Below are 20,024 nucleotides of genomic sequence, written 5' to 3'. Positions count from 1 at the left end.
ACTTACCTTATTTTAGTATCATTCATTAATTTACTTTGCGAAGAGTTTAAAGCAACACGCCAATTCGGTTCATCCTTTCTGATCTGATGTGATTATGATGGCCAAAGTAGAGTTTTTAGATATACGGCCCTTTATTAACCAACAATGGCCGATGCGAAGCTTCGGCAGCGTTTGCCATTGCGTTTGCCATCTAATTGAGTCAACAATTTATTGTGACACCCGTATCTCCACTGAATTTATTACGCATTCCCACCTTCCAAACTGGCCGGAATAGTGGGTCTCTCAACTTACCTCAACACAACCAAAATAGAAAGAGAAACGGAGATAGAGACAGTGGAACAGAAAAAGGCCCCATGGGATTGGCATGGCTTCAGTCACGGTGAACCATATCAGAGGTGCGAGAAAGTTGTGTTGCAGATATCGTTTAATTTTTCCCATCACTGGCGTTGGAGTTTGCAGGTGGATGGCAGTACGCTCCACGGTTGAAGCAGCACGTATTAACGTTTGAGTAATGAAATTACACGCGTGCGAAGTGTGAGGACAAATTAAATTTTACGTACCCAACCACACACTCACACGGTTTATCCTTTTTGCATAACTTTCGAGCTTTTTCGTTTGCTTCTCTACAATATTCACCGTGCAATGGATGTAACGCTTTTTAAGCGTGTGGTTCAGCATAAAATGTTCCTTTTTGGGATTTAATTGGGAATTGCAGACACTCTTGTCGTATCCTGTTTCGCACCTCTTGAGTATTGAATACTTCTTGTCGTCCGGATTTTGTTTTGACTTTTACTGTAAAGCAGCAACTTTTCCACAGATTCCACAGCCCCTTTTAGTGATGCCGTCTTAAAAGAGCCACTGGTAGCGATAAAAAGATAAAACCATCTCCACGAAGCTGCAAGCATCCCTGGAGTATGCCATTATAAAGTTTCGGAGGTGTTTCAAGCGGTCCTCCTTTACGCACACACTTCTTCCCTTCAGCGGCGGTGCTTAGTGACGCTGAACTCTGCAAAAGGGATCTCCGATTGGTGATGTAATTTGCGCTATCGAGATACGCGTTGTTTGCTTTGTTCACTGTACGCTGTCCCGTAAATGGGTGTCAGTGTATGAGGAAGGCAATTTTTTGTGCTAACTCGTTTCTACAATGATATTAGCGCGAGTATGGGACCGAAATGTGACCGCGCTTGTCACCGGCGCTTGTCACGTTAAATTATGATAAATTTGTTACGAAGAAAATGTCAACTTCCACTGGCAGCTGTTGAGTGAATTTCTGACGCAAATTGGAAATATTTCCTATCACGGTTCAGCAAGCCAAGCATCTGATGCTCTTTGATTGCTCTTTACAATGTTTTATTGATCGCAGCAAGCAGGCGTCGTCATACATATAACCTTTTGTTCCGTTGCCCTGAGGTCTTGCTGCTCTTCTTGGTGGCTTACGTATGATGTGTTCTAACACTACAGCAAACAACAAAGCACCTGACAATCTTGAACCTCGACCTCATTGTTTTTGCGTCTTCTGACGCTCGTACCAAACATCAAACGGCTCGTTCCAACTTTGTAGCGCCAATCCGATTCCAGTTTGCTTCAATAACATGACGTTGTTGCGCCTCAAATGAAGGATAATCCACCGGTAACTTCGCACCGGGTCGCAGTTTCGACAAGAGTCGATTCACGCTCTTCCGACGACGCCAACGGCTGCCCCAACGAAAGCAACAGGAGACTACATTGTTTATCGCCACCCGATGTGCGGTCGAATGATATCATTAGCTGTTTCGTCTTTCGTTTTAGTGCTCGATATACCGGGATATGATCCAAGTGTTGCATGTAATATGCTGGACAATAAAAACGACGTCCTTCTCACAACCTTGCAACCTGTAGAAAAGCGTTGGTGAAACACAGCATCCTGGGGTTATTACGTAACTGGGCCAGACTGTTAGGGCTCAGGAGGGAAAATACGCGATGCGTGTTTTACAGCTCAAGAAGCGGTGCAATTTCGTGCTGAATGGGACCTGAGTGGACGATCGAAATGGGGAGTTTCTTCTGCGATATGTTCTGCTGCCCGACACACGGTCTAACGCCTTTCTGTAAGCTTTCATTTCCATCTCTGCCCTGCCCAACGTTTATGTTTTTTTTGTTCTGCCGTCACGCCATCGTGTTGATTGAATTTCTTTGGATCAATATTTTCGAAACTGCAAAGTGTGATCGAGCAGCGCCTTGGCCTTGTTTTTATTGTGGATTAGCTTTGTGTTATGTGCGGTCTACTTGGGTTTGCGTTCCGGATTATGGAGGCGCCTGGTCTGTTTCAGGTAGACCGTTTTCGTTTTTCTCCGTGAGGGTTTTGAGAGGTTGCTCACTGTAAGCTGCAAACTTGGTTTCGGTTTCGGTTTTGTGGTCACAAAAAAAATTAAGAGTACTAATTGTTTTCGGAAAAATCTAAGCTAAGCTTTTCCAACATCCATTCATTGGGTTTATCGCGCTTCGAAGTAAACGCCGAATGGACCCATCTGCGCTTTTGAGTGATTGGCCTCATTTGTATGACTATATACGACGGATGATGGATCACCATGAAGTTGTTCAGTCACCCGTGAGTGGTGCGTTAAGAACCAACGTTTGGAACGATGGTCACGTTCGTGAGCGTAAATGGTATGCTGGGAACATATCTTAGAAATGTGCCTCCCGTCGAAGTGTTTTACGCTGTGTTCGTTTTTTATTTGGTATACCTCCAAATGGGCTCTTTAACTGGGCGTCTACGATACTGTTGTGCACTGACCAGCAATTGATTTTATATGATATATTTAAAAACGCACGTTCCGACGTTCCGTTAAATCGTGCCGACCCATGAGCATGAATTATCAAAATCGTGATCGAAATGAAGGAGGTGAAATTAAGGCGGAAGGAAAAAATCGTTTTTAACGATGCCCATGTTTGAGCGAGTTCACATACACAGGCGGACAGAAGTCGTATATCGTCCTTTTCTTTTGAAAGTTTTTCAAGGCTTGGTTGGTCGAAGCGTCTTCTTCGCAAAATGATTTATGTACCCGTAGTAGCAGTTTGTGTTCTTTTGCATACTGTTTTATGGAGATAAATGTTAGTGTCATGTTTGTATCATCTTTTATGGCTCCGCTGGCAGTGTACGAAACATTTGAATCCTAAACTCAATTAGTTTATCTAATCATCGAAAGTATCACCGAAAATATTTTACAGAGGACCACTGCCGAGATCATCTAAATGTCAATGCGTATTAAAAGCTAATACTTCTAATGCTGTTCAAATTTTCGTTCACTAGTTATTTCTTTTATGGTTCAGGCAAAGTTTTCTGAAAGTAATCGGAAAGAAGTCATTCTGATCGATGGAAAAGCTATGACCAAATAAACATTTGTAATTAATTTTTGGATGCAATTTCTTCACCATTAAAAGTGCAAAATTTAGCAGCATAAGTCGTTTTCTAAGTGTTATTAATTATTTGTACTTTCTTACTACTTCTCGTTATTGTTTTGTAGCCCCACAAAAGGAGGAGTTTTCTCTGGCGTGTCGTCGAAGGTGACGGGATGGCTCGGTAACGCGTCCATCCCATCGATGCCCACGATTCCGACGGTGTCGATGCCTGCTATGCCAGCGATGCCTTCGATGCCATCAATTCCTGGGCTAAGAAAGACGAACCAAACAGACGAAAATGGTGGTATAACCAACGAAGGCCTCGTCACATCGCCCGAGAAGGCTAGTCAAGGTATTGCCGGCTCGACGGATGCTGCCGATGAGGAGGACCGGTCAAGGTATATTAGGTAAATGGGCCTATACATAATTGACTGAAATTTTAATTCCACAGATCTTTTCTTATTAAAAAAAATCATAGCGAGTGAAACAGAGATAATAAATGATAGAGAATAAAAGGACGAGGGTTGGATAGTGTCAAAATGCAATAAAACGGCATCAATGCAATGAAGCACGAAAGTGGTTGCATTTCTTAACACGTTCTATTCGCCGTAAAAAACCAAATTTATAGTACGTAGTGAGGATTTTGTTATAGACTGTGTTGTGTACCATATTCACGGCTCTGATCCTTGAGTACGGCTTGATGTAGAGCCAATTCACATTTGTAGCTTTCCTTTAGGTAAACGATGTCTTAACAGAGTTTATTAGGCACTCTCAAAAGCTATTAAGTTTCCGTATCGACTGGTGAACTCTCGAAAGGGGAAGCGATAAAGTTGTTCAGGCGGAAAATTTAAAAATATTTATACAATTCAATGGAATTTAGAGTAGAGCAAGAGTTGTTACCGTCTACGAGTTATTCAATCTATGATATTTGGTTGTTTCTATCTATTCTGTTTAATTTCGTTCTTTCAATGTTGACCAGCTCAAATATTTGAATTTTCTACTACTTACTTCTTGTTTCAAAAAGAAATTCTAATACTTTGAACGTAACTTTGTCGTTGTAGTTCCCTTTGCGAATGTTGTTGCTAATCTACATTTCTACATATTTGTAGTGTTTTGAATCAACCTGTAATTTGCACCCTTGTCTTTGAATCCTTTTACTGAAACATTAAAAAGTACTTGGTTGATAGTAAAGTAACTGTTCACATTTGCCCAATGTTTTCATTGCGTATTGTTTTATTTTTATCATTCCATAAAGAATCAATTATTTAAAGCGGCGATAATAAAGAAAACATAACCTTTAGAATCATCTATCATTGCTTTTGTTCATTATATTTCATTTCTCTTCTACAACCTTCAGGGATTTAACCATTAAAATTACGATACAATAATTTCACTTTTGGTTACGTTCACTTTCGGTTCATTGGTATAAGTTAACCTAAACCTAAACAACATCGGCGATCACTGTCTGAATAGGTAATATAGTTTTTTTTGCACAATTAGCTTGTTGGAAAGCTTTGCACTCTTTAGAATACAGTTTGTTTACAATGCGGAAAGGTCTGTGACTCACAGAGAAGCTAATGTTAATGAAATCATTCAACACAATTCCTTGTTCTGCAACATTCATTGATTGCCCAACCATGCTGTCTTTATTACTCAAATCAACCACTCAGTGGGTTCTCTTAATCTCTTGGACGGAAATAAAAATCGATGGCGAGGTACACGAATTTTACGGTTTTGTGTATACAACAAACAACCGAACTGGTTCCCTGCCAGGCTGCTGGTGGAACTCTGCACCCTACTATTAATACGGGGTTGACGGGAAAAAAGAAAAAGGAAGCGAACATTATGAGCTTCGGCAAGGACATCTGTCGGAGATAGTTTGCGTTTCTAACGGTGTTTGACCTTCTGCTGTAGCTTGCAGATCACCGTTCGGTTTCAGCACGTTGTTGTAGTCGTGGAGCAAGGCACGACTTTAGCTTTTCTTTCTCACTTTGCTTGCCAGCACTCTTTACTCAAGCGACTTTGTGGATGAAAAGACGAGAAGGAAGCGTTAAAACTCTAAGCAAAGCCCCGTCCGCCCATCCTGCTGGTCAATCACTTTCACACACTGGTTTTGACAATAAAGTGGCGCCTGAAGTGTAAGCTACCGCTGGGCTGCGTGTTTTTCGAAGAGGAATTAACTGCGAACTCTCATGGAGACAATGCGAATTAACATGGAGACAGGGACACAGATTATGATAAATTCGAACACAGCCGTTACTAGATTTTGATAGGATATAGCAAATATGCGTACAACTGTTACACGTAATATTTTATAATAAAAAAAGCAGACACCCGTTTATCGAACTAACATTTGATTTTTGCACCTTCTCATCACGCATTGCATTACAGTGTTTCAATCGTTTTTGCTTAAAGCATGTTTCGGGGGTTTAGTTTTTAAGTGCACTCTTAAAATGCTTTGTGTGTCAGATGTTTCTCTATACGCCAGTTAGCCCATCTTGTAAGAATAGTAAAAAAAGTTCCTTTTTCGTAGTGTAATCGCATATAAATGTAAGCTTATGGAGTCACTTAACTTTGGCCGATTTTTCCGTAATACCCGTGGCACTTGCGGAACATACAGTTTTAACTCGCAAACAAATACAAACACTCCACTATCCTCCCAGCAATTGCATCCGGTTGTGTCACATGCCGTGATGGCAATCGTCATGTTCAGGCACATTACCCTAGACGTAATCCATTCAGCTTATATCCAGCTATGTTTTATCATCACGAGTGTGTGTTTTTCGTTTGCCTAGTGAAACGGTCGGCCGAACGGGCAATTTGTAGCATATTTTGGAGTCATTATAGCCTAGCTCATCATTAACCTAGTCAAACGACCATCCAACAACTCGAAATACTATTCTCTCGGTGCACTTTTTAAGTAGCTCTTGGGTCAAGGTCCATTTGCGAACTCAGTCACTCACTAGTTACAGCTCTGTAGCACATTTGCGCAAAAGAAATAGACCAGAACAAGTCAATAAATATATATATATATATTTACCTACATATATGATTATTTAACGAAACAAGTGAATCATTGAAACTATACTACTTACCAATCACTAGTAGTCGAAAAGATATATCGTACAATCAATATATACTACCTAAATGTCATGAAAAATTTCTTCATTTGTGTATGGCCCATTTGAACTCTAGTTTTAAGTGATATTTGTTTAGTGTGTAAAATAATCCATGAATATTGATTACGTTATGATTTTGGAAATTATTGCACTATTGCTGTGAGTCATTGGTGGGAACGATCGACCAATGCCCAGCTAGCTGCCAGGGCATGGGTTGATCGTTCGGGAATCCCTGTTGAACTCTGGCACCGAATAGCTGGTTACGCGACGCGGTGGTGAAGCCACTTGGTCAATTCATGGATTCACGTCCGCTGTTTAATGTCATATTTTTAACGATTCGTTGCCTTATCTTTACGTTCTGTATCGCATTTTTTTACGTTTCGATTCTGTTCACTTTCTCACTCTACTCGACACATCATAACCTCATACTCTCACCTGCAAGCGTCATAACTACAGTTTTTTACAGAAGCGACCACAGATCAACGATACCTGTCACAGCAGACAACATGAAGCACTTACGAGCAAAAGGAAGACTTAAACTTCTACAAAAAAAAATTCACTCATAATACTCGAAACTTAATAACTATTAACAATAGTGGTAAAATGTTTTAACACCATCCAAACAAAACGTAGATACATTCCAATCAAATCGAATACCTTCGGCACCATTTCTTTGGGGACTAGGTTGCTTTTCCGTATTTTGTTTTTCTGTATCATTCTTTCGTTGTGAGTCTTGCAGAATCAAAGCAGTCACTGAAATTGTAGCCCAGTTCGCGCCCAATTTGTAAACGGCAATTTAATGCCTTCTAGCATAAGGTTATATTTCTTTTAGTATGTCTACCATTTGTTTCATTTAAGAAGAACTGGGTTTTCTCGGTATTTTAACGATTTTGGATTCTGATATTTACTTGTGTTGAATAGAGACCGTAAATGAGATATGTCGTAACATCTAACTTTGATTAGATGTCATATCATACAAGGCTCGCTACCGTGAGGTCGTAAACGACCTCTTACGGCTCATCTGTTCATCACGTAGTGTATTAAAGAATGTTAACGATGGGATGCGGTCGATATGCCGCCTGCTGTTTCTTCTATCAATCGACACCAACATAGCAAGACATTATTCTCTGAAAGGCATCGTATGGATACTTTAATATGTCATCATTTTTTGGTTCTTTTAGTATGTATGAAATGTCAAGTTTTACGTGTCTCGTTCTCGAGAAATGTTACATAAACTAAACCAAATGTTTGCGGATTTTCTCCGAGGCGATTTATGTGATTTTGCCCTTGTTAAACATATTCGCTCAACAAAATTGTAACCAACGTGTACGGTTGCGGATTCAATGATTTGATCATTCGTGTGCAGTATGTAACTAAACGTTTTCATTTCCATTTCGCACTTGTATGCCCCACTGCATTCTTCTGACCGTATCAGCAGACCACAGGAAAGGTAGAGTTTAGTCTGGCTTCTTGACACACTTTTTAACAACTCTTTCATTTGTTCGTCCTAATGGCTTTTCCAACCTTTCTAATCTTCACCCTATTTAACTCATGCGTTATGTTTCGGTTTTCTTATAAGTTTTGTTCTACCTGCAAGCTAAGATCACCATTGTACCGCATATTGACCTTGAAATGCTAAGCAGCAAACTCTAACTGTAATGGATTATGAATAACATTTTACTACCAAAACCCCTACTAGCTGCGAAGCTAATTTGAATGAGCTTTTGCTTTGGCTTTCAAAACCGTGTCTGCTATTTTATTGTCTTTTTGCAATCTAATTGCTCTAGATCCCATCCTTCTTTTCTTGTTTTTTTAAATTATTTTTGCATAGCAATTTTAAGTGCAGGTTTTTTGAAGTCATTCTTAAAAAAAGGTGAAAGCCGTCAACGGGCCACTGGCTTTGCTTCATTTGGGTTGGTAACACTCTTTCAAAAGAGTGGAAAATAAACTGCCATGGTATCCTCTTTCCTGTTTTTGATAGAGCGACAGCTCGGCCTCAAGGTCCGCATGTAAAATTGCCACTCCAGATTAGTTCGGAGTTTTGTGGTAATTATTCTTTCTTCAATTTTTCATTAGTTAGGTGCTAAATAATTCGACTACTGCAGTGTCTGGCTCTAGAGGCTGTGAAAGTCGTTAGGCGTTTTATGAAAGTGCACTCATGGAGCGCTCATGAGCGGATTCATACGATATTGTGTTTTATCGTGTACTGTGAACTGTTTACCATAGCCAGAGTGAATAAACAGAAATGATTTGCTTCCCTCTATGACCGAAACAAACGAAGGTTTCATTTCTACCTCGGTGTTACCGTTATATTCTTGCAAACATCGTACACTTAATCGAATTATTCCAGACTGTACCTAGATTCGTTAACTGCAGTTACTTATAGCATTAGTATGGTTACGTGTTTTACATAGTTTGAAAAGAACTAAACAGGTTATTTGTATTTGGACGATTAGTGGAAATTTTGTGAAAGAAAAAATCGATACTACTTTTTGCAAATAGAATAAGTTTTACTCCATTTCTTGTTCTTGCTCACATCACACAAACACTCGTAACTTATTCGTCAGATTTATGCGAAACGCTTTTTGTATTGTACACTTAACAAGTTTTTACTCGTTCTAACACAACACGTTTCACAAGCTAACCTTATACTCTACACTTACACTAGTCAAATACTCTTTTAGTGTTTGTTTCTTGTTTTCCTTTTTTCGTTGATACTGGTACAGTTAACCGTTGCTTGATTTTCCGAATTCTACCTGTCAGTTTATTATGAACTTTCTTCCAATCTTGCCTATCATATATTTTAGTGCGTAAATGGCTCTGTGTCTTCGTTTTATGAAATCGCAAATTTTCTCTTATCTATCACATTTTTTAATCGATCTGTTTGAACACAGTTTAAACTTGTGCCCGATTTCCTTGAAACAATTTTAAACACAATATACACTCTTTAAGTCCTGCTGCGTCGATTTTGTGTGTGATTTTTTTTTCTTACGTTCCTACGGATGTACCAGTTTTTCCTTCTTTTGTGAATGCATTTTCTCAATTTTGGCAATTTTGCCTTAGTTAAATTTTTGTCTTTAAGAAAGCATTTTTCGCTTCTATACGTAAGCAGTGCTGGTCAAGTTTGGCATTCAATTGTGCAAACGTGGTTCGCTAAGTTTCTTTTTTTATTATTTTCTTTTACTTTGTCCGCTCATATAGTGCCACTGGAGGAGCTGATTCTCGTCCCGCTACGGGCCCAGGCACACCAACTGAAGAGAATGCTGGACAGATTGGTCAAGGTAATTGGGCAGCCCAATCCAATGTCTAATAGTTGTACGTACTACTAGTTGCTAATAACCGCGTTCCTGTTTATTCAGTTACACATAAAGTCACTGCTGGTGCTAAATCGATTGGATCATTCCTTTACTCTTCGTTCAACAAAGCTGGTGATAAGATTAAGCATCTGAAAGACAACGTAAGCGGCATTTCAGTAAACGATCGGTAATGGATTATTTCTTCAGAAGCTTACTCATGTTTTGTTCCAACAGAGCATTTTGGGAGAATTCAGCAAGGAACAGGAAGCATTCATTAAAAACCAGCAAGGAGGAAGCGGTGCTGGTGCGTGTCCGTGGGTAGGACATGCTAATGAGGCCAAGATCAAGGAAGAAATTCTAAGCCTGTCGGCGGTAAGTATTGGTCTTGCGGCTACCGATTTGATCAGCAAGAGCGTTTTCATTTAATTTTATCTCTGTACTCCGTCTAGGATCGTCGAAACTTTGTACGTGCGCCACCGGCTGGTGTTGAATTCGACTTTGACTATGACTCATCGTATCCAGTTGCATTGGCAATCATGAATGATGATAAAGAATTGGAAAAGATGCGATTCGAATTGGTCCCTAAAATGTAAGTTTTGCAGCAAATGATAAAGTGATTTTGCTTGCGTTATGCTATAAGCGTTTCTGACTGATGCTTCTCACCGTTCCCCATTGCAGCATCACGGAAGAAAGCTTCTGGCGTAATTACTTCTACCGTGTTTCCCTAATATGTCAAGCGGCGGAGCTGGGTACGCTGGGAGACAATAACGAGTTCGTAAAACGTGGCGCCAGTGAAGATACAGAGGGTAACGTACACCACTTGCATCTTGCAGCTTTCTAGTGTCCTAAGGATTGGTTTCCTTTGTCCCATAATCCCTACTTTTATGAGTGTGATTGAATTCAGTTTGCTTCTGTCTTGAAAGGCTTTAAAAAAAAGAAATTTCCGCTTCCTTTTGTTTTTCTTTCTTTGCGATTATCTTCAGCAATTGTTAGAAGTATTATAATTAACAAATTATCCACTTTTTACAATTTAACCTAAAATTTTACACTTGGATAACAGCGATGTAGTGACAGTACATATAGTTGAATGTTTGTCATTTTTTCAACTACGAATAGTGATAGTTATTAGAATAGAATAACAAAAAGGGTGGCACCATAAGCTCGGGCGTCGAAAACTGATTCGCAAATCTATAATGCTGATTAGTTCATAATCATTATTACGGTTTCTACTAGCATTATTCGTTTGTATGACTCATCTTTCGTTATTTTATCAATTTCCTATCAGTTTTTATTTTATTTTTAATGTGATAATTTTGATAATTTTATTTTTTCATCATCAAAATCACCAAAAAGAGCCCATGAAAAGTCCGTCTGATGCATCGAAACCGATGCTCAAACCGAGTTGTGTAAGCTCACAGTCCATCAGTACAGAAGATTCGAAATTGTCTCTGGAAACGAACGGTGCCCCGAGTAAACCCGGTACGAGTGACGCGCCGTTGGGTACTGTCGGTGCTACAAATATCGGCAAAAGCAAGCACGGCGAGTTCGTTTCGGATAGTTTTCAAACAAGCGAGCAGGATCTGGAGGAGGTAAAGGCTGGCATGAAAAAGCTGGGTATCGACAGCCTTGCACAGCAGGCAAATGAATCTATTGGACAAGACAGCGTCAAAAGTGGTAAGACTGCGAGGGTGCTCGATGGAGGCTTACATGAGAAACGACAAATGGTTTAAACACGTGTCATCAACTATCAAAGATCCTGGCAATTTGAAACCTCTGGTTTAAAATGACAATGTAAATAATTTATTATAAGAAATTAGGGAAGCAACACTGCACACATGTGAATTAGAGAATACGTTGTATGAACGTTTTCTTGAAACATCCCCAAAAGCGGCACAACCAACCACTAACACTACTTGAGCAACATATAGAACTACAATGCAAAACACTACGAAAACTGTTGAGTTACGTTTGACTAGTAATTCGTAAGTTTCAGTTGACTGCATGTGCGGATCACGCTACTAAATGCCAATAGTCGGCAAATCTGATACAGGCGCACCACAAGTAATAGAAACCTGCTTGCATACATAGTTAGTCAATGAGCTATAGTTTGGTGAACGTAATGAATATAAATCGTGATTATGTTTCAAACTTTTTCCAGATAATCTTTCGCACAGCCGCCAAACCACCGGTAGGTTGGTTTTGAATACTTAGATTCCCGTAGTGAAACATGTTTACGAAACCGGATGTTTTCCTTTAAAACAGACACCTTTTAGCCATAGGCAGCTGATGGATGCGTATTCGTTCGCATTCCTATAGTGCTCGTTGATTGGAGTGTACGGAACACAACACGGGTTCGGTTTTCCGATGCATAAGTCTTTATGTTAATTTGTTTCTCTCGAACCGGTTGTCACTCTCGGCGATACGCATTGATTGCAATTAATTGATGCAAAGAAGAGTAACGTAAAACGCGCGCACGATCGCGTGCATATGTGTGTGCGTGTGTATGTGTGTATTTTACCACTTATCCACAATCTCACTCTAATCGTGCATTAGCAAACACACCGTCCTACGGTTCACAATGTGCTGTTTCGTTTCCTTATAATTGCACACTATTTGACGCGCTCTGCGTGACAGTGTCACAGACCTATAATATCTGCTATCCTTCTGCCCGTTCCAGATGATCGTTTCAAAAATGGACCGGTGTTACGGAATTGTTGTAACATCCGATTCCCTTAGCTTCATTCTAAACTTCAACGCCATGACCCACCCATCTATTCGATAGTTCTGTTCGCTGACGGTAGGCGATAGTGTTTACTCTATTTCTCTCTCTATATATTTCTCGGTCTCTCTTTCTCTCTTGGTTAAGAAATACTGCAACCCGTTTTCAGTTTTCCTTACTGTAATGCGTGACCAGAACGATCCGTTCCATTCTTTCGACAACGTCCTGTTGGCACATTGTTCAAAAAGCAGTACACACTTCCAAACACTAGCCAACCAAACAATCCACAACCATTCCCAAACGTGTGCAAACGGAAAAAATGTAACAATAGGAGTAGGAATGCCGTTCTGGTATAGTAGGAACGCTGTACTAGACGGTTGAAATGATAGGAGTATGCCAATTCCAATGCTGCACAGCTATACACTACTGCTACCCTCTGTGACTGTGTTTGGAACTGTTGCAATTGATCTGCGTTGCTTTCAGTGCTTGTCTCACTGTCTACCGGTAAAATACTACTTTGTGTGCGAATGTTTCAACTTGCCTGTACTTGCCTGTTTATGCGTGCCCTAATGTGTGTCTGAAACTAAAGCAAAAGCAAGTGGTTAGTGAGTCTTTCTTACATTGTGCGATTTTTGACATAGTTTGCAGTATTATTCCCAACGGTTTTCGTAAACTACCCAAGATCTAATTGTTTGCCTTATTTACATCGATGTTCTGTAGTTGCTCTTGTAGTGAATAGAGGATTGGTGTGCTTTCATGTCACGCTGTGTTTGCCCTGTTGAACTGCGAGTATGATGTTTGGCATTAAACAGTCGTGTTGTCGTCTCAAACGTGGCTGTGGCTTGGTTTATGCTCCAGTCGCGCGAAATTCTCTGTGGAGCAATCGAAACTACGGAGAAACTGTCTTTTGGGTACATTAAAGGTGCCTACCGTTCCGTACCGACATTAGTTTAATTGCCTAACGTGTGTACTGACTGGGCTCGGCAATATTATCAGACTGCCAAATTAGGCTCGGCGCGATGATGGATATCTGTCATGTTCTAGCTGTTTTTTTCCGTTTCGGAATATCTTGTGCAAATAAAAGGGTATTTAAATTATTTTTGCCAACGAACGCTGTCTGTTAAGGTAAATAGCATGACATTTTACCTCAATTTTGTTTTAATTACGCTATATTTTGTCTTTTCAGTTCTTGATACGTTCACTAGTTGTTGGTGGATATAAATAAGAAACTCATTTTATTCGCTTTGTATACCGAGCCCTGGTTCAGCTGTGCTCTACTTTTTCGTCACACAATCTGCTTTCACTTCTCCTAGCAGCTTTATTGTTTTAAACATATGTTCAAACATACTATAGGGTTGCCAGATGCGAGACGTCTTTGGTTTGCTTTGATAAAGTACGAATCTTAGTTTGTATTGTAGTTATAAATTGTTAATGTGGTTATAATGTGTCTGAAGATATACCTCTCATTCAAGGCCAATCACCAGACAAAGTGGCAGGCACTTGATTGAGAAAAAAATTTAGGCTGTTTGTGTCGGTGCGTTTGATTCCGTTTGATTCCGTTTGATCTGGCAACTCTGTCTCGTTTAGTTTGCGTAATAATTTAAATTCAAACAAGCCTTTCTTGTGGTGGCAACCTTTTGGGAATACGCAACGTTCTCCGTCTCGGTTCGCTTACCTTATGTAGTCATTTCGTATATGTTCGTTCCTGTTAAAAACCATAGAATCTAGGAACTATAGAAGTCTCATACATTTTGGATTTTATTTTATATATTGTAAGAATCAGTTTTTCAGAATCAGAATCAGGCTTTTTATCTTCAACAAGTACCGTCCAAACGTGTATGAACGCTTTTTGATTTTGTTATTGTATTAGTACAGTCTAGTACTGCTCTATTTCCGCCTCCTCCGCAGTAATTCCTTATCGATGGTGATCAATTCTGTACTTACTCAATGCTAACAAAACACTAACAACATTTTCCTTCTTTCTTCTCGCTTTCCCTCTCTGTCCCATTGATTTGTACTCTTTCTTTTTTCTTGGTATTCGTACGCTGCGGATTTGGATTTGGACCACCAAACAGCCTAAAGAAGAGTAGTATGATAAAACGAATGACTCTACTGCAATCGCACGTATTCTTAATACAAAGAACGGAGCTCCCAGAGCGGGGATACGAAAAGAGAAAATACACATCTATTCACATAACGACACGCGTATAACAACTACGGTGTACGATACTAAGACTAAGTATATGCGATAGATATTAGTCGCTGAGAACACACGACAGTGAAGTTACTTCTCATCCTACAAAAAAAAACACTCACACAAACCAAAAATATCTATGTTCTCGCGTCATAAAAGTAAAAAATAACCTCTTCAATGCGGAACTCTCTAAAAAGGTAAATAATAGGAACATCCCATATGCAGTAACAAAAAAAAAACAATGGAGTAATAAATAAGCGAGTGAAGCAGTTCAAAATATAACTAATTATACACACCAGCCCAAAATGTATATCGGTGTGGAGAGCGGTGTTATCTTGAAATTGGAAAATAGTATCATACCAATATTTTGTTGGCGCTGGGCGAAGAAATTCAGTCACACAATAAGTCATACTTAAGAAGAGGAAAAACAAATATGAATAAAACAAAGTTAAGCAAAATATACACCAGCAATCGCGGGTACGATGGTTCCAATACGAGCCCGCCCCATACAAACAAAACCACACACATATTATCTTATCGGAATCAATTAGTAACAATTTCTCAACGAGACAATTTGAGGACTACGTCGAACGAGAAGGAGACCGTGTGAAGGGCGGTATGGGAAGCCAACAGCCCGAAGAAGGGCAAACGTATTAGGACGAAAGTGCGGCGAGGCAAGGGACAAACTCGGTTGACTTGACACCCGACCTATACTTACGTTCGTTACCTAGCTATAATAATCTGGTTACACAAATCTAAACAAAACGCATAGATGAAGAGAAATGAACGAGAATCTTATATCGAGATCGATATTTATTGTTGTTGTTTCGAGTGCTTAGGGAATCTTTATGTAGGCGAGCAAGGGCGAGAATAAATCAATTCACTCACTAACAGTACTGGCACGCAGCCTAAAATCGAGCAAAGTCGCGTTCCTAACCGGTTCTAATAAGCAAAAGTGTCCCCCTTTTTGAGTGCAACCATAAACACACCTCTCTCTCTCACACACACACACACGCATACCCACACAAATACGGGAAGTTGGTTGGACATGTGGCAACTAATTCTACTCAATCAGTGTACCTTTCTGTCTAGATGTGAAGCGTCCCTTACCTCTACTTCTTTGAAACCGATTGCCACCGTGCACAGCCTGTCGCGGCAGCAAATTGTTCCAAGCAGCAGGTCCTGATCGGCTGCGTTTGGCAAGCTTTGCTTGACGAATGTTCTGTATCGGTGTTCGTCACACGCACGGAAAAGTCGTTTAATTGTTCTGTTTGTAAATGACCAACGGTTGAGTGGTTTTAAAATTAGCTCTATTTTTGATTGGTCATTCCTTCTTGGCGCAAAAGAGTGGCGGCGAAAGTTTCGCTATCACTTGCAGCAAGGGTTTTCGTTTTCTTATCAATCCTCTTCTCTAGTGACCCACCGAAGATGTTGTATAGTTATATACATTCCTCAAGCCGATTGTTTTTGCTATTGCTTGCTGCCCATTCCCTGTCCGTATGGCTTGTACGTTTGCGACACATTTTTTTTTCTTTTACACCACCACTTGACTCAATGACAAGATGGTGTTTGTGTATTTTGTAGCAATAAGATGTATATTGGTGTTAAAGTTAATGTTCTTCCATTTACCTGAAAACAAGTACGTGCACGTATGGGCGCGGTCGATCTCTACTCCGTAGGGCGCTCGAAATAAATAACACAATCCCGTTATCGACGGTTTTCCTACCCTTCACTTTTAAATTACCACCAATCTATATCCTCCGAAAGGGCCGACAATGCACGGGGATCTATGACAGTTACTTGTTACTTTACGTTATCTGTGAGTCGTTACTCAAGAAGAAGCTATGCAGTAGGGAGCATGAAAAGAAGCTGATAATTATCATTTCCCTATCGATCGGCTGGTTTTCTCATACCTGCAGAAGCAGCAGAACCTTGTTGGAATGGGCGGAAAAAAGAAGAGTAGAATCCACCAGACGAATCGCAAAACTATCGTTATATCGTGCAATAGCTACAACAGTATTCGTAATGCCTAGTATTGACGAGAGATAATCCAGATTTTCCGATGTTATGCATTTGCGTTGATTCTATTAGACACACAGTATATTTGCTCTTTATCGGTGCGCCCGAAAGTGGGCAGTGTATCAGCGTGCGAGCATGAGAATACCGGCCGGCAAGCGGCCACAACACAAGCGGCCACTAGCGGGCCACCGGGAAGTCAAGGAAGCGGGTTTGCTATTTAGGTTAGGAAGAAAAGTTTAACATCGGCTTCGCAACCACCCTGCGCGCCGTCCCGAGCCACGGCTGGCGGCCTGTCCGACGATGGAGCACCACATGGATCGGGGCCGGCGCAAACTGACGAAGGATATGCCGTCCACACATGGCAACATGGCTTGGGTATCTGCAATGCACCAGAAGAATGCACGCAAACAATGAAGAAGGGCGGCAAAACCAGTGATTCGATTCGTTGTTGTGTGATGATTTTTGGGGGATACAAAACGTGTAAAAAGCAACAGAGATATGACAATACAATCGCAAAAAAACGTGATGCCGCAAAATATCGTGCGAAAAAAAACAAAACAAAACAAAAGAAAAGACATATTTAAACGTAACGCGAACAGCAGCACGGAACAAACATATGTACCAACATAGTTCACCCGATATTTAATTCCCGCTCCCGGTTTTCCGCTATCTCTGTCTCTCTATCTGTGTGTGTGTATCTGTGTGTGCGTTGTATTGAGAAGTTTAACCCCATTGTGTATGCTAACGTCCCCGCACGCCCCCACAAAACATAGAATCGGACGGTGAGGGTGTGAAAATCGACACACGACGGATCAGTTACCAAACCAATTCAATCAATCACTTACCACACACGCACACGCATCCACGGACGCAACTTGTATTGCGCAAAGGTTGTTAGGCAACGCTACTAGTTGGCGAACGGAAAGTCGTTCATTAAAAGAGCGGAACATTGATCACCACAATCTCGAATCCGGTTCGATCCGAACGGAATAATTCGGTTTTTGAATTATGTTACGTGCACGAGCAGAGGCCCCTTCACCCGCTGCGAGTGCTAACGAAGTCCCCTTGACTTGACTTGCGTATTACTTCTCTGTCTTTCTCGGGCGTAAAGGAGTAAAGGTTTGGGGTAGTGTGTGCAACATGCAATAGCCACCAGTAGAACAGTCAACCAGCAACAGCAACAGCAACAAGAGTACTAATATTAACGAATTAAGGCAAAGAATATTTCTCACACAGATTGGAACAGAATCGGGGAGACCCTTTCGATCGGGCAAGAAGGCGTGCTTTCGATAGTCAGGAGCGCCACGTGATAGATGCGCATCGTGACGCGTCTATCACGCAGCACTAGACTGGTGGCGTGATGGAAGAAAACCAAAATGGGTGCGACGGAGAACACTTGAACCACTCACATCCCATACACATTAACAGCAACTAACAGCAACGATATATTGACACTGCTGCACACACACGACACACGATTTCACAGAATAGTGAACACCTTACACACGGAGACGATTATTCTGTATAGAGAAAATAAATTTTAAGGCAATTATTGATTCAAACCAAGCGAAACGCGGCATTGTGTGATTGAGTATTGAGCAGCGAAGACGGGAGAGCGTCAAACACCGATACGCCAAGCCGTCAATTTGAAAGAAAGCCACCAACGACGTTCGATGGTGTTAATTCTCAAGATAGTTCAGTAAGGCCACAGAACGGTTTAGTTACCTTACATATTTAATTTGACACACTCCACAAATGCATCGAAACCCGTCTTAGGTTCGCACACAGCCTTCGGCACCATTATAACCACATTGTTAGCAAAAGCATTTATAGTTTCCAAGCGATTACTGATGATTTGTAACGAAACTAACGAACTCTGGCAAGTTATGATTTTTGGACACGTTTTAATTATTTGTTCCGTTTCTATCGATCGACTGGGTCGGATTGGCCGGCCCACGATGCACCATTTCGTGCAGACTAACACTTGCTGCTGCTTGCTCAGTCCACTAACGATCGGTTATTCGTACTTTTAGAGGAACAATGGGAAAAAGATCTGGAAGCGGAACTGCAGGACTACGAGTTGGTTAACGATGGGAGCAACGAGCGCAACACCAACTGGGAGAAGGACGTCGACGAGCTGTTGGACGACGAAACGGATCTTAAATAAAACGAGTGTTTCAATCAATTGCTTTGTAATATGATCAACTGTAGCGCATCGAAGTGAGGGGCGCACCGCTGCCTCACTCGGGAACCGCGCGGGATGCTGGATTGCTGGATGATGGTTTGCGAGATGTGTTACTACTTGCGTTAAAACATAAACTCTATGCACTCGTTACAAGTAGCTTTTAATGGTAGGTTTGATGTTAATGGGGCTAAGTTTTTCACACTATAATCCATCAATTTGGTCGAGTTTGCGCCTTGCCGAGTCAGTGAGTTGCTTAACTGTAATGAAATTTAATGATAACGATGTCTGTTGAATTAATGTTTCAAACTACAAACGATACGGTTTGGCAATCCGTCTACCAGGTGGCATCGATAATCGGGTTTGTTTGATGCACTTTTCTCATTAGCGAAAGTGTACCCTCGACATATCAAGCTACTCCTGTTTCCTTCGGCTTTTTCCCGTCGAATGATTTACTAACTTTTTTTGGCATGGACTGGCAGTACTGAGTCGAAGCTGCTGCGCTGGAAGTTTACCCAGCGCATCATGTTACAAAGAAATTGATATTAATAACCGCCCCTGCATCATTCGGAGACGAAGTGCAATGATGAAATAATATTTATTAGGAGTCTGGAAGTAGAAATGATGCTACAGTTATACGATACAGTTGACTGGCCTCAATGAGACAAAACTACTGCATCGAAAATTTCAAGAACCCAAACGTTTCTCATTTTCGTAGTGGATCTGGCGCAAGAACCTATCCATGTTAGAAAATTGGATAACTCTATGCTTGTGGGTCAAGTTAGAACAGTGTTTAGAGATCTTGAAAACAATGATACTTGTTAATAGAAACGCAAAGTTCTGCTTGATGGTGTTAACTATAGAAAAGTTTATTTTTACAGTGCGAAACTATCACTATTTTTTCGAACGTTTTCATACATTTGTTCTTTACTTTGATACTCAAATATTACAAAGCTAGACATCCTCTTACTTTACCAAAGTATTAGACAATTAAATTAAGGAACTGGCTTATTGGTGGAAGCGTCACGAGCCAATCATCTACAACACTGTCTTAAAACGTTGAAAAGATGAAGATGCAAATAAAGCTGCATTCCAGGGCGTATATGTAACATGCAGTAGT

General features: G+C 40.6%; 1 protein-coding gene across 2 annotated transcripts in view; it reads left to right on the top strand.

Moving 5' to 3' along the window:
• LOC128274037 (synapse-associated protein of 47 kDa) overlaps positions 1-20,024 on the top strand; it is a 24,120-nt gene extending 4,096 nt beyond the window's left edge. Inside the window, exons 3-10 of one of the 2 annotated variants that reach the window (XM_053012122.1) lie at positions 3,501-3,773; positions 9,696-9,775; positions 9,854-9,951; positions 10,025-10,162; positions 10,240-10,379; positions 10,469-10,596; positions 11,144-11,464; positions 18,756-20,024. In XM_053012122.1, the coding sequence (XP_052868082.1) occupies positions 3,501-3,773; positions 9,696-9,775; positions 9,854-9,951; positions 10,025-10,162; positions 10,240-10,379; positions 10,469-10,596; positions 11,144-11,464; positions 18,756-18,889 (1,312 nt within the window). In that variant the 3' untranslated portion in view covers positions 18,890-20,024. Of the gene's footprint in view, positions 1-3,500; positions 3,783-9,695; positions 9,776-9,853; positions 9,952-10,024; positions 10,163-10,239; positions 10,380-10,468; positions 10,597-11,143; positions 11,465-18,755 lie in introns of both variants that reach the window. The other variant, XM_053012121.1, reaches the window with a different exon arrangement.

This window comes from Anopheles cruzii, chromosome 3 (assembly GCF_943734635.1).
Source record: "Anopheles cruzii chromosome 3, idAnoCruzAS_RS32_06, whole genome shotgun sequence".
NCBI lineage: Eukaryota > Metazoa > Arthropoda > Insecta > Diptera > Culicidae > Anopheles > Anopheles cruzii.
The sequence above is the reverse complement of the archived record's forward strand: the minus strand, read 5'-3'. Positions and strand labels throughout refer to the sequence as shown.